We start from the raw sequence: 19,684 nt of genomic DNA, 5'->3' as shown, positions 1-19,684 counted from the left end.
GTTCTAGGAACTGAAGTGCTGCAGAGAGAGAATGACTTCTGCGGAGAAGTCACCTCCAGCTGCCTTGTGTGAGCTCCTCCCGGAGGGTGTGCCGGACCCCTGTCGCCTCAGGTATGTGAGAGCCGCGATCCCTGGCAAGCCCGACGCCGTGTACCTGCAGGTGGCGACAAATGCCCTTGAAGTTTGGCGCTGTCCCGGGTGCTGAAGGCGGAACGCGAAGCGAGTGAACACAGCTGGCCCATGGCAGCGGCCGAAGAGTTTCACTTGAGTCTCGGGAAAAGCGTCTGCAGCGTGGGCTGCTCTAGCTAAGGCCGGGGAGCCTTCCCTGTCACTCCCGGTTCCACACGCCTAACAGAGCGACTCCCGCTGGGGCAGGAGTTTGCATTTAAAAGCTAACCGCGAAGGAAAGGGCTGAAGCTGCGCGGGGAGGGGAATAGGAGTCAGCCACACACTCAGTTATGTGCCTCATCCACTTCAGCCTGCACATGTCCCCCCGATTCCTCAGCCCTGGTATGCAGCCACATCGGGCATGTTACCGCATAGCCAGAACGCGCCGCGCCCCCCTCCCCCCGCCAACGTGCCGGGCCCTTGAAGGGCCACAGGGCTGGGGACGATGCAAGCCCACGTCTCAATAAACAGGAACGCCAGCGCCCGGGCACCCAAGCTCAGGCCGTGGGGGCTGACTGGTGTCTTGGCGCGGACGGATCACAGGGTGACGCTGGAGGTAGTTGGAAAGCCACCCAGTGTGGAGGCACCAGCTAGTTCCAAACGGGCTGCCTGGGCTTTCCTCTGGGAGGGACGAACAAGGGGGAGGAGGAGGGGACTCGCATCGCTTGCTACTGACCCAGCGGGTGCAGAGGATGCTCCGCCCGCGCTGTTGATGAAAGGGACAGGAGTACAATGGCAGCCCAGCAGCGAGAGCCACCCCAGAGGAGAGGGGGCGGGGGAAGAGAGCGAAAGCAGGGACAGGGGCGGGGGGAGGGGCAGAGCAGATCAAACAGTGAGCGAGCGGGAGGGGAGAGGAGGGGGAGCAGGACCAGCCAGAGGGAGTGAAGGGGAGAAGCAGCCAGCGCGAGCGAGGCTGCTCCGTGCCAGCCCCTCGGAGCCCGGCAGGCTCCTGCTGGGAGGGGAGTGGCGAGGCCGGATCGGGATGGACAGGCACAGCCTCTCTCCGCCGCCTGACGCCCTGTGAACCGCGCGCTCTCTGGATGCCCGCAGCCGCTCCCTCCCGTGGCTCTCCGGCGTGGCCAGGCGCACTGGCTGCGCGGCACGCCCGGGGGCCCGAGGCGATGACTCGCGGCAGGAGAGCGGAGCGCTCCCCACCTGCCAGCCCGAGCCCGGAGGAGTGACAGTGCCGCGCTCTGCCCATGCGCTCCTAGCTGCCCCGGCATGGATGTGGCCAACAACACTACCTCCCCCACCGAGCAGTCCTCCGCGAGGGGCCAGGGCGCCGCGGTGACCCTCAGCTACCAGCTCCTCACCTCCCTCTTCCTGGGCACCCTCATCCTCTGCGCCCTGCTGGGCAACGCCTGTGTGATCGCGGCCATAGCCCTGGAGCGCTCCCTGCAGAACGTGGCCAACTATCTTATAGGCTCCCTGGCCGTCACCGACCTGATGGTCTCGGTGCTGGTGCTCCCCATGGCCGCCCTCTACCAGGTGCTGAACAAGTGGACGCTGGGGCAGGTCACCTGCGATATCTTCATCTCCCTAGACGTGCTGTGCTGCACCTCCTCCATCCTCCACCTGTGCGCCATCGCCCTGGACAGGTACTGGGCCATCACCGACCCCATAGATTATGTCAACAAGCGGACTCCCAGGCGAGCGGCTGTGCTCATCAGCCTGACCTGGCTCATCGGCTTCTTGATATCCATCCCGCCCATGCTGGGCTGGCGGACGCCAGAGGACAGGTCGGACCCCGACGCCTGCACTATCAGCAAGGACCACGGGTACACCATCTACTCCACCTTCGGCGCCTTCTACATCCCCCTGCTGCTGATGCTGGTGCTCTACGGACGGATCTTCAGGGCGGCCCGGTTCCGGATCCGCAAGACCGTCAAGAAAGCGGAGAAGAAGAAGATCGCCGACACCTGCCTGACGGTCTCCCCGGCCAGCCAGCAGAGGAAAAGCAACGGGGAGCCCAGCAAGAGCTGGAAGCGGACGGTGGAGCCCAAGCCCAGCGCGTGTGTCAACGGGGCCGTGAGACACGGGGAGGATGGAGCTGCTCTGGAGGTCATCGAGGTCCAGCACTATCACAACTCCTCCAAAACTCACCTGCCCCTGCCCAGCGACCCCTGCAGCACCCCGCTGGCGCCATCCTTCGAGAAGAAGAACGAGAGGAGCACCGAGGCCAAGAGAAAGATGGCTCTGGCCAGGGAAAGGAAAACGGTTAAAACCCTGGGCATCATTATGGGCACGTTCATCCTCTGCTGGCTGCCCTTCTTCATCGTGGCCCTGGTCTTGCCCTTTTGTGACAGTGAGTGCTACATGCCGGACTGGCTGGGGGCAGTCATCAACTGGCTGGGCTACTCCAACTCCCTCCTCAACCCCGTCATCTACGCCTATTTCAACAAAGATTTCCAAAGTGCTTTTAAGAAAATTATCAAATGCAAGTTTTGCAGGCAGTGAAGGACACTCCCTTCTCGGGGGCTCCCTGCGCTTCCTTCATCAAACTCCACATCTCTTCTGCTACTAGAGTCTCTGCTTGTGCCCTCCTTCCCCCCACCGGTGACCACTCTCCCCAGGACTGCGGCAGGGGCAGCTCCACTTTACCGCGCAGCACCGGAGCGTCTCCTCCTCGTTACAACACACAGCGCGCGGCAAATCCAAGTAGTTCAGATTCCAGTGCAGCGTCTGTCATCGTTCCACGGGGAGACAATGCCGCTCCGGATTCCAATCCCTCACCTCTCAAAGCGTTACAAACGGAGTCAGCCCCTTTCTGAACTACTGCAAACTTAGCACTTGCAATTCAGCGCTTTGGAAAACTGACTAGCACGTGTTCCCGAACTAACCTGAGCACCGTCTGCTCCTCTGAGTTTACACAGTACTCAGCCTGTGTAATGACACCCTATTTCGCCACTTGTATTTATTTTGGGTAGACCTTGGGTTTGCAGATCGTTGCTTGTGGTCGCTGTTAACCACCTTGTCTGCCCGGGTAGCATCGGTAAAATAAACCATCCTATGCATAAAACCTTCTTGTCTGTTTTTCTTGGATTAAAAGAAGATTGCAGAGCGCTCTGAGTTTAACCTAGATCTAGTCGAGTAAGTACGAACGTGGAGGGTTTGAAGCAGTTCTTTCCACAATGGAAGAAGGGGCTTAAAAGTTACGTCGCTGGCAGCGAGATTGAAAAGCGAATTTCGTTTTTTGGGGGAAAACATAATTTTATAACCTTTCAAGGTACTTCTGATCACATTACTAACTGATATGTCTGTATCATGTATTTATAATAGCCCGCTTGTTACGTTACTACCTTTCAGTGCATGGGAGTTACGTTGTTTACATGAGAGGGATTTTGCTAAACATGAAATCATTACAATTCACCTAAATTAAAAACAGATTTTAAAAAACCCACCCTAATAGAACGAGGATTTCTCATTAAGAAAACCCACGGAACCCATCTTCGTGACTATCAGGCGCAAATAAATATATTGTTTAAAAATTCTTGAAAATAAGACGCAGGTTTTCATTTTGAAAAGCACCTTAAAAGTATTACTAGGAATCACACTGCTCGTTTGGGAAACAAACAGCCGTGCAGCATTTTACTGAAGTTTGAAACTATTTGCTAGGTGCTGCTTTCTCTCTCTTGCCCTATCTCTCCCCCCCGCCAAACCAGGGTAATCTCATTTTAATGCTGTGTAGTGAAAAGGGCAAATGTGAGTAAATCAGTGAGTCTTTCTCCCAGCACAGGTGATTAGCTACGGTATTGTTGCTGAACAAACACTCATACTATAGCAAGGAATAAAAAGTGTACTAGTCACTTCACTTGCAAAGTGTGGAAAAGTAAACAAACACTGTCAGCTCGGACTTCTTGGAAGTTCAACAAAACTTTCCTGAATACTTGGCCCAATGCTAATTCCCCCCCTTTAAACAAAAACCCCACCTTTAACTCAAGAAAGTTACAGAGGTGGGTTTTTTTTTTTGATACTTTGCTTTTGATGAGAATGAAGAAATAACCTGATTTGTACTGAAAGGTATTACTAACAGCTCTTTCTAAAATCAGAAATTGGGGTAGCCTAAACTGTGATTTCAACTGAATTGCCAGAATGTCTATTTTGTACAGTGCCTCTTAGTTTCATACAGGGTATGCATCGTGATCTGTTATTCTGTTCAGATCTGACAGGGTTGCATATTATTTTGCACTATTAAACGGGTTGAATTCTTTGTATTTGGGAAGGTAGTTTGAGATCGAATGCTTGAGCCAAAAATACATATTTTTCTTCTTTAGTTTGTCGTAATCTGTACTACCTATAGGTAAATGGGAATGTTAATTCTGTGCTTCACGTGAATGTAAATGTCAAGTCGTTTATGAATTTAAACAGCTTTCAAAGTTAAATGATAGCAATGCTTTGAATATGTTCAGATAGTCTAATTTATTATAAGAAAATTTATTTGACCTCATTTTCTCAATTAAAGTGAACTTTGATCTTCTCTTCCCCTTTCTCTCTGATCACTCCTAACTACGCGCACATTCTGGATTTTCTTTATTTGAAAACGAAGTTGTATTTCAAAGTGCAAAAGATACCAAGGAAAATTAATGTCCAGTCATTTACGAAGGAGTTGAAAATTTAGCCTACCACTTAAATCGAAGATCTTGTGACTTGAGTTCAAAGAACCAGCAAGTGCGTTATAAGTGACTGGTTTTAATTTTGTTGAACCTATAAGGAATCTATCTCCACATACACGTATCCAGTAGGCTGGCGTGTGTTTGAAACAATGATACAATCACACGTGCGACTATGTATGTGAGAGAGAGTGGGTTGATGGTTCTATGTATATCTCACTTATATTTCAAATTTAAACCTGTTTAAATTTAATCTGAACGGTGTATTCTCTCCCCCTCCCCCCCATTTTTTACTTGCAGCAGAAGTCAGAATCTCCCTGGCATTTCAGAAACTTTTTAAAAAACTTGCTAACGCTGAAAACTTTTATCGTAGCCAATAGATCGATGTTTCAGTTTCACTCTCTCCCTCTTATTCAAAGAGAAGCGATAGCTCCAGAGGAGGTGGTCCTCCTGTCCCGTTTGGAACTCGCTGGTGCCTCCATACTGGGTGGCTTTCCAACTACCTCCAGCGTCACCCTGTGATCCGTCCGCGCCAAGACACCAGTCAGCCACGCTTTGCACTAGGGGTGGAAGGACAAAAACCGAGGACGTGTTTGCAGGAGGAAGCCATCTCTAAGGTCACTCGATTGATCTGGCCAGCAGGTCGGTGTCTAGAGTGAAAGGGCTGGAAATGCCATCAGTGCAGCACGCGCCAGCGTAATTCCATTCTCAATTACGCTAGAGCACTGCTGCACTGAGGCAGAGTTCTTAATTAAAGGGCCTCCCCTGCGCACGCTGACCCCCAGGGCAGGAGGCAGGCCACCAATGGCCAACTGACAAAAACACCCCTCATTAGCATTGGATCATGAGTGCAGGCTTGTTTCGCTTGCGACAGTTTGGGGATGACGCTTACCAAAAGGCAGTAAGGGGCTTTAACGACTGACTCAGACCTAGCCCTAGCCCAGAAGAACTGGTTTTAAAGGGACAGTAGCACGTTTCAGCCTGGAATCTATTCTCCCCCCCCAGTCCCTCTTTTTGTAGTCATCGGGGTGCCTCAGCTGCCCCTAAGAGGGGCTTCTCTGGGGCGGGGGGTTATATTTCCCCAGTCTCTCGGGTACTTACAGAGCAGCTCCAAGAGGATTACGGGCCAGGTGCAGTAGTAAGGCGAGGATTGCAGCCCTCTGCTAAAACCATGAGTGTCTGCCATTGTCCCCTCAACTGCCGCCCTCACAATCTCCACTTCAAAGAGACGGGCAGCAGCTGGCAGAGGGGAAGGGGGCAGCCTCACCTCTCGTACTCATGGCAGGCTCAGAGCACTCGGCTAGGGCTGGAGTTGTTTCCCTTTTCTTCAGGGACGGGAAACTTATTTCCAAGCTGATCACTGGAGATGAAGCCCCAGCACCTCTCACTCAATCGCTCGGGATTTAGCCGGGTGGGATTTTGTTCTCTTGTACCCAGACTCCAGAGAGTTCCTGCAAGCAAAACTCTGGAGAACTAGTGAGAGAAATTCAGTTCAATGCAGATGCTGTGATTTGTCTCTAGGGGAGGGTAGCTACCAGCCTGACAGTACTCTGGCCTCTTTAGTAGTCTGTCCATGCTAATTGACCATGATAATTGGGTGCTCCAAGGGAGGATTAAAATGCTAAAAGAAAGGAGCACTAGTTCTAGTAAAGACTGTGTATTAGCACTACAGGAAGAGGTAATAATACTCACTCTGATATGTATGTTAAAGAAAATGGGTGTAACTGCTGTGGTAGATATATAATGATGGGAGGAGGTTTCTAATGTAAAACCAGAGCATGTTAGTGTAGATTTTCCACTGGTTTCACAAAAAGATGAAAAATATACTCTCAACAATCCACTTTTGCTTATTTTATCCCTGTGTTGTTGTTTTTTTTAAAAAAACTAAAAGTATGCATCCACTCAAGGAGCCTGCATCCACTCAAGGAGCCTGCATCCAGCGGTGGCTCCAGGCACCAGCACTCCAAGCAAGTGCCTGGGGCGGCAAGCCGTGGGGGGTGGCCTGCCGATCTCTGCTTGGGAGGCAGTCAGGCTGCCTTTGGCGGCATGCCTGCAAGAGGTCTGCCGGTCCCGCGGATTCGGCGGCGGGTATGCCGAATCCGCGGGACTGGCAGACCTCCCACAGGCATGCCGCCGAATCCGCAGGATCGGTGGGCCTCCCGCAAGCATGCAACCGAATCCGCGGGACTGGGGACCTCCCGCAGGCATGCCGCTGAAGGCAGCCTACCTGCCGTGCTTGGGGTGGCAAAAAAGCTAGAGCCACCCCTGCCTGCATCTATTATATGGAGATTACCTATCTCATAGAACTGGAAGGGACATTGAAAGGTCATTGAGTCCAGTCCCCTGCCTTCACAGCAGGACCAAGTACCATCCCTGATATATTTTTGCCACAGATCCCTAAATGAATTCACAACCCTGGGTTTGGCAGGCCAATGCTCAAACCACTGTATAACTGATCTCCCCGTCTTCCACATCATCAACAGTAGTGACACTCATCCCAGGGCCAGGTTGGAAAAAGAGTTCTGAGAGTATTAACTACATTTAAAAATAGGTAGGCACAAAATATTGACATTTTATTTTCAAGTTTCCAGGTTGTTCCTGATAACTCTACCATCTTTTTCTTTTACATAGCAGAAAGTAGCGAACACAGTAGAAACACAGAAAAGAACAGAAACAACAAGGAATCTGGTTGCCCCTTAAAGACTAACAGCTTTATTTGGGCATAAGCTTTCATGGGTAAAAAACCTCACTTTCACCCACGCAAGCTTATGCCCAAATAAATCTGTTAGTCCGGTGGCACCTTAAAGACTCCTTGTTGTTTCTGTGGATACAGACTAACACGGCTACCCCCGATACTAGAAAAGAACCCCCCCCTCAATAAAATAAAAGAGGACCAGGGAAAAACACATGTACATGGAAGAGATAAACAGTTAGTTTACTGAGAAAACTCAGTTGGTGGGGTCTGTACCTGTGAAGTGAAAAAATGCTGCTGGGGAACGTTAAAACTTGGATCATGGCAGGAAAACACAAAAACAGGGTTGGGTTCTGTTGTCAGTTGAGACAAGGGAATGTCACGGTCACTAAGCATGGAGCAAAGCAGAGTGCCTGTTTATGGAAAGGCTTCTAGAAAGTTGGTATTATCTACACCATGTCAGAAGAAAGGGTCAGAGGCTCCACTTTTGAACTTGGTATGATAATTCAGAGAAATCCAAGATCTCAAAGTCAGAGGCTTAGGGCAAAACCAGGTTCTGAAGAGCTCCCCAGAGAATAATGTCAAAGAAATAATAGGGACTAAAGAAGAAATAAGTAGCATCTTTATGCAGCAACAGGGCACTGGTATTGGAGGAGAAGGGAGAAGATAAACCACCTGGAAATAAACCCCATATAATTTAGAGAAGTTTCCTCCCCACCCTAGAATAAAAAGATTCAGCTATGCAAGCTGCTGTTTATAGAATCATGGAATCATAGGACTGGATGGGACCTTGAGAGGTCATCTAGTCCAGTCCCCTGCACTCATGGCAGGACTAAGTATTATCTAGACTATTCCTGACAAGTGGTTGTCTAACCTGCTCTTAAAAATCTCCAATGATGGAGATTCCACAACCTCCTTAGGCATAACAATGAAGGATGGAAACAAAATGTATGGGAAAGGAGGGTTTTCACACAGAAGCCTCTGACACAAGAACTCACTTGAAAACGTATCATGCTCTAGTGGGAAAGAAACAGCTGTACAGTGTGCAGCCAACCAGCAGGCCCATTGCCTTAGGAAGGAAGTTGAGAAATGATGGACGCAGGAGAAAAAAAACCTCCACAACGGGCACCTCTTTGAGCGATATCACTTCCATTATCCCTCATTTACTTTGGCGAGGTGAGCGATAGGATACACAAGATTATTCAGATCAAAAAGCCAGATTCTGATGCCCTCAGGTGTGTTGAATAGTACCTCACTCTGAAAATAGTCCCACTGAAATAAAGAGGAGAATTCACAGAGTTTGGTACTACTCAGCATGTGCAGGGACATCAGGATCTAGCCTAAAGACTAATTAGCTATCAGGCAGTATGCTCAGCTCTTAAATAAAAAACTCTAGAGAGAGCAAGTAGAAAAAAAGGCAGAAATCCTAAGGAGAATCTACCTTTCTGCTAAGCAACAAGGGCTTGAGAGTATTTGAGGTGAAGAATATTGGTCTGACATCTGATCAGCTCTCTTATCACATATGTACAGCAGCTTGTGGGGAGCTTTTTCTTTTCCAGTATCTTGATGTGATACAATTGGAGTTAATTTGAGTAAACCTTAAGAGACAATGTTGTTCAGACAAATGGGTCAGCTATGTGCTTTCACTAACTGATGTAATTTCCTGAATTGTATTTAGCTTTACTAGAATTCAACTTCTTACCAATCGTCAGCCTTTGCCCAGCTGCCAGTGACGTTCTTTATAGGCGGCTTTGAAAAATTTCACTATGCAGAAAATGTGGCACAGAAGTGGTATATAATAAGCACGAAGGCTGATATCCTGGCCCCATTTAAGTCAATGGCAAAATTCCCATTCTCTTGCCCTGAGTTTATCATCTCTGATACAGAATAAATAGCCTGCTTTCAAGGATGGGACATTTTGTTTGTGTGCTGTAGTTTTCACACTATCTTAATTTGATTTCCCAATAAGATTAAAAAAGGACTTACTCTTTTCAAAAGAAGAATCAAATCTATATCAAATCAATATTTGTGCTTGGTTGCAGTATTCGATTTGCTCCACTAACAAGCAACTTCCTCACAGTTTAGAAAGCTTTATTTTCTTTTTAAGATGGTTGTTTAAGCCCAGACAATGAATACAGAGAAATTCTAAACGGAAAGCAAAAGCTTTTAAGTCTGAAATGGGGCTGGAGGGAAGTGATCCTCAACAAACGTAGTCAATTCCAAGTGATTCCCTATGGCAGCTATTGAGGCTGTAAGTTCTTTTTCACTTTAAAATGTTTCTTTGGGGTTCTGCAAAACTAAAGGAAAGATTTTAAAATGTCAACATTGGCAGAAGGAATTTTTCTTACTGTGTGGGATCGATCCAGTTCCCACTGAAGTCAATGAGAACCTTTCCACTGATTTCAAACGTGTTGAACCAGGGCCCGAGGCCTCATCTACAGTAGAAAAGGTTTGCTGGTATAGCTATGCTGGCAAAACCCTCCCTGTGTAGATGCAGGTTATACCAGCAAATGAGTTCTTTTGCCAGTATAGCTTCTACCAGTTCTCCAAACAAAATGAGCGACAGCAGCAAAAGCACTTTTATGCTTGTATAACTGCATCCATTGTACTACGGCTTTTGTCAGTATAAAAAAGTTATTTTGAGAAAAAAAAAAAAAATCTCAATCCTAACCAATATTACTATACTAGGAAAAGTTTCTAGTGTAGATCCGGCATGAGAAAGGAGTCCTAATAGTCATGTTTCAAGCTTTAAAACTGAGTTTCAAAATGCTTCTCCAAACATTGCTCCAAGAAACATCCTGAAATTCACTTTTAGAACTGAGCTCACCAGGGAATCACTTTTCATAGGGAAGATGATGACCAGGAGAGAGAGATTTTGCAGCCCCTTATGCTTTCTCAGAGAAACATTTTTAACAATTCAAGTGCACTTTTTAAAGTTTCAAATATGTCCGTGAGAAAATCCAAAAGCGCTGGAATGGGCAAAAATCCTGTCATTGTCCTGCTGGTTTCATGCTTTCTAAGTGAAAGTGCTATGTGTAAAGGTTCTGCACTCTGAACTGTCACTTTGGGATGGGCTTTTAGATTTGTATATGGTGGAAGTGGCAAAAGACCATGCAATTCCAAAGAACCCCATTATTCCTACATCACAACTAATGTTGTCTAATTATAGGAGAGTTGGTAACAAAATGGTGGTATCCTAAATGCAAGAACAGAAGAGGGCTACCAAATGTGACTGCAATGGATTGTTCTAGGTGCCCATTCCCAAATGTACACTCTCTGTGATTTCTTACTGCTAATAACTGAAGGACTGGGCTTTCTACATCAAGAATGGTGAAGGGGTAATGTTCCATTAAATTAACATCTTTTCTCTATAGGCTATACTTTGCAAGGAGCTCCTGAGTCATGCACAGATCTGGGAGAAGGGAAGAGAAGATAAGGATGCTGCTGAACATGTAGTTTTAAACACTAATCAAAGTCAGTCACAGATGCAGAAAGAGAGCTGGATGCTTGCCACTTTCCAGAGCCAATCGTTCAGGACTGTAAGGCTCCTGGCCATGCTTCCTACCACCAGTATGGTAGACCTAGAAATACCCTAGCTTTCTCTAAAATACCCAATAAGTTCCTAACCCTTTTTCTGGAAAAATATTCTAGAGCATAATTGCTAGACCTGAAAGTTTGTCACTGTTTTTTCCCCTACAATACCCAGAGCTGGCCTTTGGGGTCAGGAAACCCCTGGGCTGTAGTTCCCTGTTTTGGAGAGGATCCCAGACCAGTCCATAGTTATGGGGTACAAGATAGCCCAGCTTGCTACAGACGGTATTTGTGCTGGGGCAACCTCCATCCTAGCCAGCCGCCTGCAGCTGAACTAATTTCCTTTCTGAGCAGTCAGAGTCACCTCTGACCACAAGGAGGGACTATCATGAGATGTATTGTGGCTTGCTGGGAACAAGGGACTCCCGTGTTCTATCGTGGCTCTCACAATGACTTCATCTCTGGCTAGCTGGTAAATGATTTAGAACTCCTCTGTGTAAAATGGGCAGACCTCACCTACCTTACAAGGTGGTTGTGTGGAGTGCCTTTAAACCCCTCTATTAAGTTCTCTATTCACCAGAACAAACACAAAATGCCCAGGCAGATGGAGGCCTTGTGGTTTCCAGCTTCCTTGCAAAACATTTTTCATGGTGGTGGCTGCACACAGACTCCAGTGTGAGCAGCAGGAGGCTGCTGGTGAAAATTTCCAAACATTAAAATATGACAAAGTTTGGGACAGATACCCTAAATCATCTACTAGTTAATCCCCCTTCCACCCACCCGCTCAGTAGTCAAGCTGTCCCACTGAATACCAGTGTGAGGATTGCTAAAAGGAGCCAGTTACACGTTCAGTGACTTGAGAGTGAAATATTGTTTCATAGATTTTGAACCTGCCTGATTGGTTGTTTTTGGCTACTTAAATAGACTTGCTGGCACTATATATAACTTGTCTACCCCCCTTTACATGTTGAGCTATCATGCAGGGATAATTATCACAGAGCTGCCTCTGTAAGGGTGTAGCCTGGATGGAAGCGTAACAGCAGCATGTAAACTCAGAGAAAGAAACTGGGTATTAGAGACTTATTGAAGACAGCATGTGAAATCAGAGGGAAAATTTCACCCCAAACTAGCTGTGCAATACTGACATTCCTTAAGTTCATCAGTTAACTATGTGTAAATGGGATATAGCAGGGCAAATTACATGCAGGTGTTTTTACAGTCACATACCTACACTTGGCAGAAGGAGTTTGGTCTTTTAAGAAAGAATTAGAGTCAATCTCAGTGGTATTGGATTTAAACCCTGAATTTTGGTGCTAAATAGCTACCAATCACTGCCAACGTCAGAAATATCCTCTCTCTCTCTCTCTTTCTCTCACACACACACACACACACACACACACACACACACACACACACACACACACACACACACACACACACACACAGTTAGGTTGCAAAGTCAAACACTTGAAAGTTAGGAAATTCCAGATTCATGGTTGCTTGTACAATCTCAATCCTATCTCCTTATGCAACTCTGCCTTCTGTCCTTCCTGAGCACTGAATGAGGAAAGATTCCTGTGGAAAAATAGTATGCAATTATGTGAAGAGACTGTATCATAATGCATATGCACGATGCAGAAAAATTAAGGTTGCAGAGGCAACTGTAAATCTGGCTTTGTGATATTCTGTTTAGGTGACTCAAGTCAAATGTCATTCTCTGGTTTGAAAGAAAGTAGTTGGTTGTGATCTAACGCTATATGGTGTCGAAAGATAATAATTCGAATATTTAGCTATTTGAGATGCCAGTGGTCCAACTAAGGCCTGAGGGCTGGATCCTGCAGGATGATTTTGTCCAGCCCCTGAATGATTTTCAGCTGTGTGCAGCCCTGCAGGCCCATTGTGCCCCCATGCTCCGTGGCAGCTGTAAGGCCATTGCCAGACTCTCCTCCCTGAATCAGGATAGTTGCTTTCAAGTCTCTGCTGTGAGAATATCTGTGTATTGTGTTTATTGTGGTGTGTGCTGCGAGGAATTAAACATGACATGTTCCAATCTGGTGCAACAGTGTGCAAGTAACTGCAATGGCTGCAACTAAGAAAAAAAAGCTAATGCAGAGAAAAGAATATTTCAAACTAAGTGGGAAGAAGATTGCTTGTTCATTGAGAGTAATGGACAACCATGATGCGTTGTGTGCCAGCATGTGAGACCCTTTGCTGCTGTCCCCAACTTGCTATGAGAAATATTGATGTCCACATTGGGATACTAGTGCAACTCCGCCTCCCCACCTTTCCCCAGGTTCTCACTAAGAGGTGAGCTATTCTCTTATTTGAATTTAATGTTATTACTTCTTAGCCCCATCAATGCCTCAATGGCTAAATCCTAACTAAAAAAAAAATAAATCTGATTCTAGAATGTGGAATTATATTTCTGTATGTGTCCCGCAAGGGTGCCTCCAAACTAACATCCAAACCACAGCATTGAAAAGGTTGGACGATCTTTCAGCCCAACCACAAGTCTTTTGGGCTCAAGCATAGTTGTGAAACTGTTAGAATTTGTTAGATTTAGAACCTAAACATTTTGTTTTAATGTTCAAAATGTCACTAGACTTTCACTTCAAATTATACTGTGAAATAATGTTGCCAGGAGAACAGAGCTGGGCTTTGATTGAACTCCAGAACACCCAATGTGTCCGATACAGTACTTGTGCCATATTCAGAGGTCTTGCCCAGGCGCAGACTCAGCCAGCTGCCTTTCATCCGCAAATGAATCTCAGCCAGGCATCAAGCAAGCTGGGAGATGGTGCAATCTATGTTTGATGTAAATGAAAGGTACAGCTGGGTATTGCCCATGTATTGGTGGCACTTCAGTCCATATTGTCTCACAATTTCTCCCACTGGCTTCTCATAGATGTTGAACAATCTCGGTTAGCAGGGCACCCGGATGTTCTCGATTCTCATCAGCTGAGAAGGGTCAGGGTCACAGTTTCTGGTGGTGACTAGGGTTGGGATTAGTGCTTCCAGGATGGCTAATGTGACTAAACAGATTCCTAAAGGGTCAGTATTGTGGTTTTGGTTTGTGCTTAACTCACTGTTTTTTGTGCTCTGAGAGGCAGTACATGTTATAAGGGTTTCCTTTTCCCCATTAAGAGAGCGAGAGAGAGATGCTCTGCTCTGCAGTGAAATTATCTGCCAGTAAGTAAAAAATATCTACACAGATTATCAACACCAGTGGCAGTATTACTGCCAGTCATGGACAGCACAGTCATAGACCAGGCCCCATGGTGCTAGATGCTGTACAAACAAACTAACAAGATGCACAAACTGCACCTTCGGATATGAATGCATTAAGGACTCAGAACCATAATCACATGGCTTGTAGCCTCTGTCCTTTTGGTTAGTTAACAATGCACTTTTGGGTGTAAGGTAGGAGACTCCCAGGTTCAAAGTCTTGACCATTATAGGCATATGCCTACTGCAGATACATCTTGAAGACCAAATTGGTTAGCATGTCTCGCTCTCAGACTAATTGATATTTTCATCTGCAGTGGGTGGTAAAATACCTTTATGTATGAAGTGATATACCCAAACTGGGATAAAACCGCTGCCCAGAAATTTGCTTGGCTTTTATGAATAAAAGTAAAATTATTAGTGCCTTGGGATTTTTCTGTGTCTGCAGGTTATTATTTATGTATTATTTTTCTTAGTACTGGTATGTGATGCATTTTAGAAACCATTAATTAATTCATGCTCCTTGTGAATATTGGTGGTAAGTACTCATCCCCATTTTATAGATGGGGAAACTGAGGCAGAGAAGTGACAATACATGCCCAATACAAAAGTGGGCTTAGAACTCAGGAATTCCTGGCTCTTGAGCCTGTACTCAGACCACGTTTCTCTCACAGGCAATTCCATCTCCTTACTGTTTTCTCAATATAACAATATCATTCACCAATACATGTCAACATTACAGGTAAATTGGGTCCACAGTATTGCCACCATGAAAACCATATTCAAATTGGCTAAAGATGTTGTGTGAGAGATGATTGGGGAGTTGACAGAAGGCTACTAGCTTAAGCACTTAGCTAAGAAAGGAAAGGTTAGCACTTTAATTTGGCGAATGCTAACCCTAAGAAATAATTTCTTAACCTCTAATAATTTTGAATGGTTTTGTTAATGGTATTGTATAGTGACATACTACTGTACATTAAAATCCATCAAGTTACCTATTGCAGGATGTAGTTTTCATTCAAAATTGCAGACAATGGAATGTCTCCTGTAAGGAGTGCTAGATCTGGTCAATAAAAAGCTAAACAATTTCAACCAAAGTTTAAATTAACATGAACACTATAGGGAATTAACAGTCCAATTACATTACCATTGTTTTGTTGGATTATAGATGCTTGTATGAGCAAATAGCACTCCTGAGTGATGTATTCTACCTTACATGTGTTGGACTTTTTTGAAGAAGTGGCTGAAAAGTTATCAGAAACTACCAACGTATTATCTGTATCATAAAGTTAGTATCTATATGATCATGCACATTTGCTTAGTGAAAGAGCTTGTCATTTGATCTGGTCAATTCATTGAAAACTTGGTGTAACTTCGTTGCCTACACGGTTCCTCCTTGTGGCCTGCAGGTTCCCAGTGGTTGGGGGCTGCCCCTCACAAGTCTTGTGCTGTGGTGCCTTAGCCCTGCAACTTCCCAGGTCTAAATCCTGGCGAGGGAGGACCTGGGTGGGATTTTTCAGGATGTTGACTTCCCTAGCTCTGGTCCCAGGAGATCTCTTTCTGAATATTGCTGCAGATGTCCTAGCTGCCATCTAGTTCTCCATTAGCTAGATGGCTTCAGCCATTGTCTCAGGTTGGTGGTATAATACCCAATCCCTCCCCCGGGTAGGGAATATCCAAGTAAATTGTTCAAGCAGAATTGTTTCCGCTACTTGAATCCCTGTCCTTGCCTTGGGTCTGAGCCATCACCAAACACCAGTCTCAGTGTTTCTGTGCCATCAGGTGGGAACATGTGCCTGGAGGAAATCATTCATCCCCAAATCACTGGCAGAACGTGTCCTCTGAGATGTCTAACAAATCCAAAATGTCTGCCTTCACAATGCATAATCCCTTGCTGTTATTGGGTCTAACTCATTATAAGTACTTGCACCATCCGTGAAGTTTGAGGCCAGTCAGACTGCCTATTAGTACAGTGCCCACTTTACCGCTGCCACTACCTGATCAAATGTTTCAAGAAAGGCCTCTGGACCATCTTCAAGTCCCATCTTTGTCAGCCTGACGGGAACTGGGGACCTGTTGGATCCATGCCAGATGGCATAGTTGTTGCAGGAAGCTGCAATATGGTCATGAACTGCTGTACCAGCTGTTGTTTTTGCTGTTGCTGCTGAGTAGTTAAATCTCAGATCAGTGGTTGCTGCTGGGAGGCCGTATCTACAAGAGTTGCTGGTGTCAGGAGTTCTGTTCTGCCATCCATTTCAATAGTTGTTCCATGTTCATGCTACTAGGGAGGTTTAAGTCCTGACCTGCTCCCTTATACAGGGGCTAGATCCATGCCTACAAATTTGCAAGTTGCCTAGGTGGTATCCTCTTGTGTCCTATCAGGGCATGACTCACCCAGCTATGGGTCCCCCAGGGTTCGGTGCCAATCCTTACAGGTCCGGTGCCATGGTGCCTTAGCCCTCTGGCTATAGCACACTTGAGCCCCATCCTTTCCAGGATATTAGAGTCCAAGATAAAAGGAAAACAGTGAACTCAAAATAAGGGTCATCCAAAGATTCATCAGCAGAACCTTGCTCTTCGACTCAGAGCTTGTCTCCATGTGGCCAGGACTTCTTTTCAGTTTTCCTTGGCCCGGTTGTCCATCCCCCAGGAGGCTCATGCAGGTAGCAAGCTGCCTCAGACTCTTGGCTGGAAGCAGGCTTCCCTTGTTGAGGAAGAAGAGGAGCTCTGCTTTCTTGCATGGTCAGTCCCTAACTGATCTGGGTCTCTTCTTCCTAAGACACTTCTGCACTCTTGAGATCTACTGCTGATATAGCAGAGGGGGGGCAATTGTGTCCACAGGCCCTCGTTAACTCCCACCCTGCCAGTATGGGGCCCATCAGAGCTTGTTTTTCTGCATTTATAGCTCAAAGAATGTTTATCCTTCCATGGGATTACACAAGTGAAGGTTGCAGGACTGAACCCTATATTTGTATGGCTAAACTGGGATCTCCAAAGAAACCCAAGGGAAGCAGAGGTTCTAATCCCACTGTGTAACTCCCTTAGGACCTTTTGAAAATCCCAACCTTCGTTATTTTTTCTGTATTTCAATTCTAAGACCATTAAAAAACAAAAAACAATTACAAATTAGGATCTGGGAGATTTTGACAAAGTCCTAATCCTGCAAGTAAACTGTACCCAACTCCCACTAAAGCCAAGAGCAATTTGGAGTGGCAGCACTTTCAGGATCAGACCCCTTAGAAGAAATGAGATGTGTTGCAAATAGGCAGAGAATTAGTTCTGTGCTTTAAATGTCTATGGCATTCAGTCTTTAAATCATTTTAAGCTGAGGCCTGATCCTGCAGGTCCCCCAATGTGGCGTTCTCATGCTGAGTTCCTGTGTGGGTAGGAGCCATTTACAAATACAGAGTATTTACATGTTTCAGCAAATAAGTGTAATATTATCTACACAAACATATTTATACAAATTAGGGATAGTTTTGGTTGGCCTTAATGTGGAAGCATAGGGAGGGGGCAAGGAACGTTCCTTTTTCTTGCCCTCTTTCACAAGGACTTCGGCCAAGTACAGCCCCTGCGAGTGCTCCCATTAATATCAGACACTCACAAAGTGTGCAATTAATTTGTGGTGGCCATGACCCAGGCATCCAGCTACAGTGCAGAAGGCAGAATCCCTCCATGTACCAGGCAATTCTAAAAGAGGCCTGCCTTCTGAGGCACAATATCTCCTGGAGTTTCCAGAGGACCATGAGTTTCTGCACTTCCTCTTACTCAGTTCTTTGCCTCAATGGCAGGATGGAGTCCTTAGAAAAATCGAGAAAAGGGCGTCATTCTCACTTACAGAGATTACATGTCTAGTCATGTATGTAAAGAAAATGTGTGAGAGGTAGTATAATCCACACACCTCCTGGGTGTGGTGTTCTGTCCCATCTAGTGGGACAGAACTAGACAGACTAGAGAGAGAGAGAGAGAGAAAGTGCGTGCGCTCTACAGCATTATCTCAGAGCCAGTTGGCTTTTAGCTCATGCGGTAGAAGCTTATGCACTAAGCTCCAGAGATCCCCGGTTCGATTCTGTCAACTGGGGACTATTGGCATTACAGAAGCACCTGCCGATTATTTACAAGGCAACAACCAATCTAACCTACAAATGCTAAAAAGTGAAGAAAATGTGAGTCTAAAAAGGTGTGATTCTTAATAGCTCATGTGCAGTGCACTGTATCAGTAACAGTGAGCATAATAATACACATTGGCGTGGAACAGCTCCAAGTTTAATAAAGGTTCACTTAAATACTTATTGCTTTTTTACACTTTTGCATGGACACAAGAGATTTAGAGCAAGTCTGTGACATGAAATTCAATTTGAAGTTGTAGCCTCATTTCTTTCTTTCTTTTTTTTTTTTTTTTTTAAAAAGGAACTGGCAATAATCATCATTTTCATCTCACAAGCAGCTACTTTACGTAGGACTGTGAAACATCAGTCCATTGCTGAGAGTCCTGGTAATATGAGCTGTCCATGTAAAGAACTGGTAGGTGGCGCAGACAGGTGATTAGACAATAGATCTGAACAGCAGCAATCAGAGAGAAAGAACTTTTGTGGCACATAATGCAGCACTTATGCATCTTATTACTTTGTTTAGATACGGAAAGCCTTAATCATGACACATTACAACAACTTTCATTTTCCAAACTGGAGAGGATATTTTCATTCTCAGTAGCTATATTTTATTAATAATAAATAAGAGTTAATGAAATATATTCCAGAAAGAGAAAATACCATATTTCATCCAGAGGATTTACTTCAGACTCCAGTAAATAAAGAAACAAAAAGGAATGAAGTAATTTCACTCAGAACATAAAGAACTCTTCTTTCACTGCATTAACAAGAAAGAATTTAATGATTAGAGCTCAGTATATGAAAAGCTTAATGTTCACTGAGCAGTTGGAATTCTCCTTTTCCTTCCGTGGCAGAGATAGATAAATATATATATTTGTATGTAAAAGGTAACGGCAGTAATACAGTAGTATTCATCTTCAGGAACTTACTAGAAACCACTTGGTTGTAGTGATATTTTTCTGTCGTTTGTCCAGGAAATAACATTGTTTATTACAAGAGCAGGTTATGGCAGATTGCAAACTATCGCACATATAGCAGCTGTGAGGGAAGCCTTTTTTAAATTGGTATAAAGGTATGCATGTGGGTGTGTTTTTTCTTTTGTAGATTTGAGAGATTTTAACATTTCAATCTTAGCTCACAGTTTACACGGTTGTCAATTTCCACATGACATCCACTGCTGTGTTGTTGTAATAGTAGCCCTAGTTTACTTGTTGAAAATATGTCTTGAAAGCAAGCTATTGTAATTATTATTCTGGAGGATTGTCGGTTTTGGCATGGACTCCATATCTTCTTATGAATAGAAACAGTAGTAATAGTGAAAAAAGATGACAGCAAAATTATATGCT

At 45.4% G+C, this 19,684-nt stretch overlaps 1 protein-coding gene across 1 annotated transcript; it reads left to right on the top strand.

The window, feature by feature from the left end:
• The first annotated feature begins 1,061 nt into the window (after positions 1-1,061).
• HTR1A (5-hydroxytryptamine receptor 1A) lies at positions 1,062-3,186 on the top strand. Its single transcript, XM_034774875.1, has one exon. It carries the CDS (start codon positions 1,390-1,392, stop codon positions 2,623-2,625), a length of 1,236 nt encoding a protein of 411 aa, XP_034630766.1. The 5' UTR covers positions 1,062-1,389; the 3' UTR covers positions 2,626-3,186.
• The last annotated feature ends 16,498 nt before the right edge of the window (positions 3,187-19,684 follow it).

Source organism: Trachemys scripta, chromosome 6 (assembly GCF_013100865.1).
Source record: "Trachemys scripta elegans isolate TJP31775 chromosome 6, CAS_Tse_1.0, whole genome shotgun sequence".
Lineage (NCBI taxonomy): Eukaryota > Metazoa > Chordata > Testudines > Emydidae > Trachemys > Trachemys scripta.
Note: the sequence above shows the minus strand (reverse complement) of the source record. Positions and strands in the feature narration are given on the sequence as shown.

What these genes read in the sequence shown, in the direction of transcription:
- HTR1A (XM_034774875.1), top strand. Translation starts at nt 1,390, where the DNA reads ATGGATGTGGCCAACAACACTACCTCCCCCACCGAGCAGTCCTCCGCG.